This window comes from Larus michahellis, chromosome 10, assembly GCF_964199755.1.
Source record: "Larus michahellis chromosome 10, bLarMic1.1, whole genome shotgun sequence".
Lineage (NCBI taxonomy): Eukaryota > Metazoa > Chordata > Aves > Charadriiformes > Laridae > Larus > Larus michahellis.
Window position 1 is genome coordinate 16158466 of NC_133905.1, and position 8211 is coordinate 16166676.

The 8211-nt window shown below is 44.3% G+C and overlaps 1 protein-coding gene across 1 annotated transcript; it reads left to right on the top strand.

Annotated features, from left to right (window-relative positions):
- The first annotated feature begins 1088 nt into the window (after nucleotides 1–1088).
- Nucleotides 1089–3758, top strand: VHL (von Hippel-Lindau tumor suppressor). Its single transcript, XM_074602864.1, has 3 exons — nucleotides 1089–1372; nucleotides 1627–1737; nucleotides 2137–3758. Exons 1-3 carry the CDS (start codon nucleotides 1195–1197, stop codon nucleotides 2316–2318), a joined length of 471 nt encoding a protein of 156 aa, XP_074458965.1. The 5' UTR covers nucleotides 1089–1194; the 3' UTR covers nucleotides 2319–3758.
- Nucleotides 3759–8211: the final 4453 nt, after the last annotated feature.

Below are 8211 nucleotides of genomic sequence, written 5' to 3' on the forward strand. Positions count from 1 at the left end.
TGTGAAAAGTGGGAGTTACTGAGGAACCTAATTGTAGGCACTAATTTCTGAAACCTGGCATAAAAGTTCAGACTTGTTTTTGATGTAATGGGTGTTTCCAAGAAAAGTTTTGGGGTTGCAAAATTATTCTTAAAATGAAGAAAGAGGGATACAGAGTAAGGAGTTCTTGGTTTTAGAGAAAATAATTCCAGTATTCAGAGTCATTTCCTCATGTGTCTGGACTCTGAGGATGCGACCGCCTTGTGTAACTTCCTAGTGACATTTTCCTCCTGATAACATAACTTCTTTCAAGGACAGGAGGAACCTTGCTAAACACAATCATCACAAATTTTCCCTTTTTCCTGCTCTAGTGAACTGTACAACTTAATCTGGATATATTAGTCTTAAAATGCATTAATGCCTTGGTTTGTTACTCTTGATATATATTATTTTTTTTAAAGTAACAAGTGATAGGACAAGAGGAAATGGCCTGAAGTTGCGCGGGGGGAGGTTTAGGATGGATTTCTAGGAAAAATTTCTTCACAGAAAGGGTTATCAAGCATTGGAACAGGCTGCACAGGGAAGTGGTGGAGTCGCCATCCCTGGGGGGATTTAAAAGACAGGCAGACGTGGTGCTGAGGGACATGGGATAGCGGTGGTTTTGGTAGTGAGGGACACGGGTTAGTGGTTGTTTTGTCAGTGTTGGGTTGATGGTTGGACTGGATGATCTGAAAGGTCCCTTCCAACCGAGACAATTGTATGAAAACCAAGCACAGTAACATTTTAATACCTTATATTTGGAGGTGTTTGGGGTTTTTTTTCTTGAGTTAAAGATCAGTCAAATGCCAGTCATCCCTTTTGGCCTGAAAGGTACCGTGATACATATATTTATATGGGCCTACCTCTGCTCGGTGTTCTGAGTTGCACCGTTTAACGATTAAACGCCGCTTCCCTTAAAGATTACCCTTCTGGGGTTTTTTTTTATGGAGGGTTGGTGCCGGACGCTGAGGATTAACGGGCTTTTTCCTTTCCCCAATTAAAGACAATCGGACTACGCTAATCACTACACGCCTCAGGGAGGCGGGGCGGGGGGGGGGAAGGGTGCGCGCGCTCCCCGCCGCGGCGGCGCGGTGACGCGCACGCGCGAGGGGGGCGGGCCCGCCCCCCTCGCGCGTGCGCGTCACCGCGCCGCCGCGGCGGGGAGCGGTTGCCGCGATGTCGCCGCCGAGGCCTTCGGTCCTTCGGTCCCTCAACAGCCGCGAACTCTCCGAGGTCCTCTTCAACAACCGCAGCCCCCGCTCCGTCCTCCCCATCTGGGTGGATTTCGAAGGCAGACCGCGTTATTACCCGGTGCTGCAACCGCGCACCGGGCGGATCATGCACAGCTACCGGGGTGGGTAGGGCCGGGCCGGGCTGAGGTAGGCCGCGCTCCCGGGTATACCTTCTGGCGGGTGGGTTTCTTCTGCGTTCCCCTCTCTGGCGACATCCCCCATCCTCGGGGACATCCCACCCCTGGTCGCCCAGGCGACCAGGGCACCGGTGGTGACCTGTAAACAGGGAGAGCAGTTCGTTTGCAGACGGCTGGCCCTCAAAAAACGTTCGTTAAAATAAGATAAACGCCTGCTTTTACACCTTGTTCTCTCCCAGGTCATCTCTGGCTCTTCCGGGACGCGGGGACGAATGATGGCCTCCTCGTCAACCAGCAGGAACTGTTCGTAGCGGCTCCCAACGTGAATAAGGCAGACATCACGCTGCCAGGTAAATGGAATGGGACCGCGTGTGTCGTGGGATCCAGTGAGCTTTCTGCTGAATCTCTTTGGACTTAAGTGTAAGGATCTAGTAAGACATCAAGTATTTGAAGAATAAAAGCTGCCTCAGAAATAGGAAGAGATCGTAAGGGTTTCTAATAGAGCTGTGTCGTTGCATGGTATTAATTAGAGCTATTGACAAACCTCTCATTTGTATATGTCTCTGATGGGTTTTGTAGCACACCTCACAACAGGAAACAAGTTATGTTCCTCTCTTTCTAGTGAATCCAGCGTGTTGTGAATAACGCTGCTGCATGTTATGTTCTTGATTCCCATACCTGGAGAAGTGCTGTCCTGTGTTGGAGAGCCCTTGTGATGAGGTCGTGTATGTGTGTGTTTTTATCCTCAGTGTTCACCCTGAAGGAGAGATGTCTCCAGGTCGTTCGCAGCCTGGTCAAACCAGTGGACTACAGAAAACTGGACATTGTTCGGTCATTATATGAGGACCTGGAAGATCATCCTGATATTAGGAAGGATCTTCAGCGGCTTTCTCTGGAGAAAAGTGAAATGTTGAACGGAATTCTGGAATAACATCATTACTCATTCTAGACTCTATTTAAATAGCAAACCACAGAGTTTAAGCAGGGATAGTCACTGCGAAACATGCCAAGAACTAATGTCTGTATTTTAAGTTCTGAAACATAAACTCAGTTAAATTGTGGAAAACTTGCTGCGATGGTAAGTCAGATCCAAAAGACTAAACAGGAGGCTCCTGATGGTTGAGTTCCATTCTTCATTTTGCATATTGCAAATGGATGACTCTAGAGGCCTCCCACGGGTGAAGCTCAGAGTTTTATTTGGACTATCTCAGAACTCTAAATAGGGGCATGGATCAGGTCATCTCTTTAGAGAGTATGTGTACAGATCAGCTGTCTTTATATTAGAAAGTAAATTGCACGGAGGATTAATTTAATGCAGACTCTAATGATTATAATTGGCAGACCAACACCTGTTTTGCTTGAATAATTTGTGTTCGGTGGAATTTCACTCTCTCACACTTAGCCTAGATTTGCCTGTGAATCACAAGGCGTGGGGCAGTTTGTGTATGCAAGGATTTCCACCACCAGCTTCTGAGGGCGTGACCCAAAATGTTATGTTGGTGGAAAGATGACGTGTAAATGCTTGGTGGTTTTTCTGCCTGTCACCTTTGCATTTATGTACCTGTGTCATATCCACTCTGAGCCTGACACATTTTTATGCAGATCATACCTTAAATGCCTTATTTGTCCTTCATGATTGCATTCTTGCCTAGTTGATATCAAGGGGATCCAACCTAGTCAGCCATATAGACTGGATTCTAGTTTTGAGATGCCTTTCTCCTCCGCAGCTGCATCTCCAACTGCATGTACAGGTATATCAGGTAGCATTCCTAGAGGGTAGATGCTCTGAGCCCTACCTTTTCCCATCGCAATGCAGCAGTTCAGGTTGTAGTGGGAAGCCTTTTTGGGGAGCGTGGACCACTTGCATTGCTAGTGTCTCCTAAGGAACAGACAGCTGGCTGTATCAGCTCATACGGACCTACTGCTGGATCCAGCTCATAGACAGATCTATGCTTTATTACAGGCTAGATAAGCAGAGAAAACACTTCTTTACTTACGTTCTGTTCCCCCCGTACCTCAATTAGAATGTGCATTTGTGTGAATGTACACGTGCAGTTCAAAGCAGCATTGCTTTTAGCAGATACATGAATTGTCCACCAAGGAAGAGATGTAGTGTGGTTCAATGTTAGAAGCAGGTTGATAGGAGATTATAGCAGGTTATTGCTGTGGCATACATGTCTTTCGTTATACATTCTAAGAAACACAGCTGTGAAACTGAGAATATCACCATATTCTGTAAGTATGAAATGTCTCCCCTTTTTGTAAACTTGTTTTTCTTACATATTTGAAGTGTATGAATTGATCTTTGTCATAAAAATGTAAATCCATGCTTTTTTACTTAGAGTAAATTCTGTTGAATTACTTCACAGTGCTTGTGACCATATGCTTGCAATACTCCTCAATGTCGTTCAAGTTGATCAGTATCGGGTACCTTTGGATTGAGTTTACCAACTGTTCAGCCCCCTGTTGCTGCAGGGCTGCATTGTGGCTAACACTAAACTGTTCTCACAGCTCTAGGCAGTGTCTGTGCACAAACGTAGCTACATTACAATTTCTGCTTTTACCACCATTTGCAGATCTCTTTCGGAGAAAGTGAGCCTGCACAGGCCTCAGGAGCAGGCGTCAGAAGTCACCCAGCTCCTGGGAAGCCCGTAGGTTAGCAGGTGCCACACTCTGCTCCTGCAGGTGCTGCCCTGCAGGTATCTAAGAGGAGTTTCTCTCCCACTGTCCTTGTGATGCTGTGCCTTGTGATTAACGTGGCGGCACTGCCAGCCAGTTGCAGAAAACCAGCCTGCTTGATTCTGTGGTTTTTCTTTTAATGTAGTAGGCATTAGGTCTTAGGTTTAACAGATCTATACATAATCATAAACATTCTGTATATTTCTGATTTATGTGGGGTCTGTGATCTCTTCTGTTGCTTATTAGAATAATTTAAATTTATTCCATTAGGCCGCGACTTTTTCCAGTATACAGCCAGTTGGTGATGCTTTTCTAGTACAATGTTTGTCACCACTAATGGATCAGATTCCTCGGACTCCTGAATGTTAGAGGACATAAAAGCATATTTATGTACCCATGACTTGCCAAATACAAACATACAAATCCTGCTACCTCGTGATCTCATCGCTCATAGGAGTATCCTGCTTTTGCTTAGCTTTTAGTTACATCTACTGAATTCCAAGGCAACTTAAGTCCTTAGCTAAAGAGCAGCCCCTGGTAGGCAACAGTCAGTTGTAGATGCTTTGTGTTAATTTGTGGTGGTTCAGCCCATTTTCTGAGGGCTGTTTTCCATCCACTCTTTCAAAGACTGATTTGCGGGTTGTTTGTTACTGTGTAGAAATGAACCAAAGATCCATCAGTCCATGGATAACCTGACTGATGAGGGTATGTCCAAAGCAGGGAGTGTTGGGTTGTTACTCAATAACTGTTCAATTTAAATTGCATAAACATGCAGAAACGGTTGTCAGGTTCGAGACCATCTTTCACCTATGTGCTGTAATCTGCAGTCACGTATCCACATGCTCGCTCTACCACCTTTCGCTCACCGATTTGTGTTCTCAATGTGAAACTGATTTGATCCTTTGGAAGACAGTGTGCATTTACCCACAGAGTCCCAAGTAGGTGGCGGCATTTCCCTGAATCCTTGAGGTACACGAGTTCCAGGACAGGAATTTTACAAACTCTTTAGCTGTAGCACTTTGTTGAAGCGCAGATGCTGTCCTTGCACAGCAGCCTGGCTGCTCTCTGTCCCCTCCTGCAGTGGGAAATGCCTCATGGGCAGAACAGAGGCCAGACAAGGGTCGTTGGGATTCCGCAGCAGGCAGCTGTCCCTGTTAGGCACTGTAGCATCTGATTTTTAGTACCACAGTACGTTATTTGGATCTAGCTTCACAACTTTATACTATCATTCTGCCAGCAATTGCTGCCTACTCTTTGCGCAACCACTACGAGTAGGAAGTACTTTATTTTTAAAATAATGATTGCTTCTTGCTTAACGTATAGCAAAAGACAATCCATGCTTGAAATTTTATACTTTCCCAAGACAAGATAACAAAGGAAATTCTACTTCATTTTGCAGATGAAATTGAGTTTTCCAGAGTTTTGCAAGAAGCCTGGGAGAGGAAGGGACTGAACACAAATGCAAAATCCCATGCAGGACCCTGCTCAGGCAGCTGCCCCCTCTGTTCCTCCCACGGCTGTTTTCTTGCGATGTGGATACATTTTCTCATGAGATGAATGCCGTAACTACTGAGCTAATTTTAGCTCTTGTGTAACATCTTAGTGTTGATTTTCCTGTTGACAAATCATGAAATACCTTTGTTTTTTTTCTATACATCAGGTTTAAAAACTTAGCAACTTCCTCTGCAAGACAATAAGCACTTAAAACCAGGTCTTAGAAATAGCTGACGAGGTTTGTTTTTACAGCCCACTGAGTCACACCTGATGCTGCGTTTGATCCTCTTGCCACAGCCTGGCAGTACTGTGACAGGTCTTGCTGGGTCTGTCTTGTCTCTTTATCCAACATGGCAGTGACTGTGGGCATGTTAAATAACACCTTCATTTAGCTGGGCTAGGCGTAAGACTCAAATTATCAGCTGCTCACAAGGCCCACCGTGGATTAGTTCAGTAATAACATCCGCCCAGCTGTGTATTGTATTTTGTATTTTTTTTTTGCTTAGAGGCATTCTAGCATAAAAGCAATTGGATTACATCTTGTTTGTCATTGGAATGCAATGGCTCGTAGTATTTCTCACATCATATGATTTTCATTCTTCAGCCAAACCCATGGTTTGAGTGTTTATTCAAAGTGCAAGGCACGGACAGATGTAAGAAAGTAATTGACAGAAAAGCCTGTTCACTTAGAATTGTTAAAGCAGATGCAGAAATGCTGTACTAGGAATTTTTGGCCAATAAAGAACTCCTATTGATAAAATATGTTAAAAAAACAAACAAACAAAACCAGATGTTATAGACAGGTAAACTTCTGGAGAAATGCTCAACATATGCAAGAAAGTGAATTTCTTCTGTTCTGGAGTGCTCTTTTAGGTCAGAATGAAAAAAGACCAGAGGAAACCCCATCTGGCTCTTAAGACATGAACACTGGAAAATTGGAGCCTCCCACTAGTCACTCAGCTAAATTAGTAATGAGTGAAAGTTGTCATTTACTTGTGACAATTACATGAATACTGTGGGTGGTTTTGAGGGGAGTCAGCGCTGTCTCATTTTCCGTCCCCGGAGCAGCGTGAGCCGAGGGAGCGAGGTCAGGACCAGGCTGGACGTCCCTGCTGGTGCCGCACAAGGGCTGGTGCGGGGCGGTGGGACGTGGGAAGTGGCTGGTCCCAGCTGGAGCTGAAAACCACCAGAGAAAGAACCAATTATTCTGACAGTGGGTCAGTGTCCATGGCCTCGAGGAGAGCTCACCGCACTACAGTCCTGCCCAATACCTCCCTGCGTGAGAGTGAAGCCTAAACAATGGCAGTATAAGGGATCATTCCGGTCTCCATGTGAAAAATTAAATTTCAGTTCCCTTGTAAAACTTTTTATTACATATAATGTTTGGTGCAAAACTGAAGCCGTGCGCACAGTTGGATGCATTCTTTACCCTCATTTTCCCATGAGACAAATAGTCCAAAAGGTTTCACAGTTTTTTCCCAGTACCCAAAGGAAAGAAGAGTGATTTCTTCCTGCTTTTATCCAGTTAGTTGCAACACAAGTTTCGGTTTCGTCTTAGGTGACTTTCAGAGACGCTCTGATCATCTTGAGGAACAACTGAGGGAGCTGGGGTTGTTTAGCCTGGAGAAGAGGAGGCTGAGGGGAGACCTTATCACCCTCTACAACTACCTGAAAGGAAGTTGTAGAGAGATGGGGGCTGACCTCTTCTCCCTGGTGACAAGTGATAGGACGAGAGGAAACGGGTTCAAGTTACGTCAGGGGAGGTTTAGATTGGATATTAGGAAACATTTTTTCACTGAAAGGGTTATTAAACATTGGAAGAGGCTGCCCAGGGAGGTGGTGGATTCACCATCCCTGGAGGTGTTTAAAAAAAGGGTAGATGGGGCACTGAGGGACATGGTTTAGAAGTGGTTTTTGTCAGGGTAGGCTGATGGTTGGACTTAATGATCGTAAAGGTCCCTTCCAACCTCAGCAATTCTATGATTCTATGATCTTCCCATGGCAGAGAATTTAGGTATGTGTCAGAGGGACTGTGAGCCAGGGAAAGGGGAGGGGAAACCCCATAAATTTAACTGTTATTGTTGGAATAGTACTACTGCTAAAACAGCTAAGTCCCAAGGCAATCTTTGAATTGTGATATTTTAAATAATAATACACTTTGGATATTTTTGTTTAGGTTTTTTTCTGTCTTTTGACCTTGTAGCTACATTAATATCGCATTTTTCAGCTTTTCCTTGCCACAGTGGGGTAAGAAATGCATTGTTACTTTAATGATACTTGAAAAGTTCATGATTTCTGAGGCAAGAAGTATAGAAAGCTGCCAAAATTTGAAAGTTTGATACTGAAAACAAAAGCTAGCTGTACTGTAAGATATATGCAGATTATAAAGAAATATACGTTAAAAGCTTTCAAAACTTACAGTACTTTGCAATGGATATATAAGATGTAGGGCTGAATGTGAACGAGAAGAACAGATCAAGGAATGGGTTACAATGACGCATCGTGAACTGTCCCATGGTGGCAGAGGTACAGCTATGAGGCTCTCCAAGTAGATCACTTTGCCAGAAGTATTTGTAGCATGTACACTGGCAAATTATTTAATTATAATTTTTAATCAAAAGCTGATGAAATTTAAAAAAAAAGGGAAAACC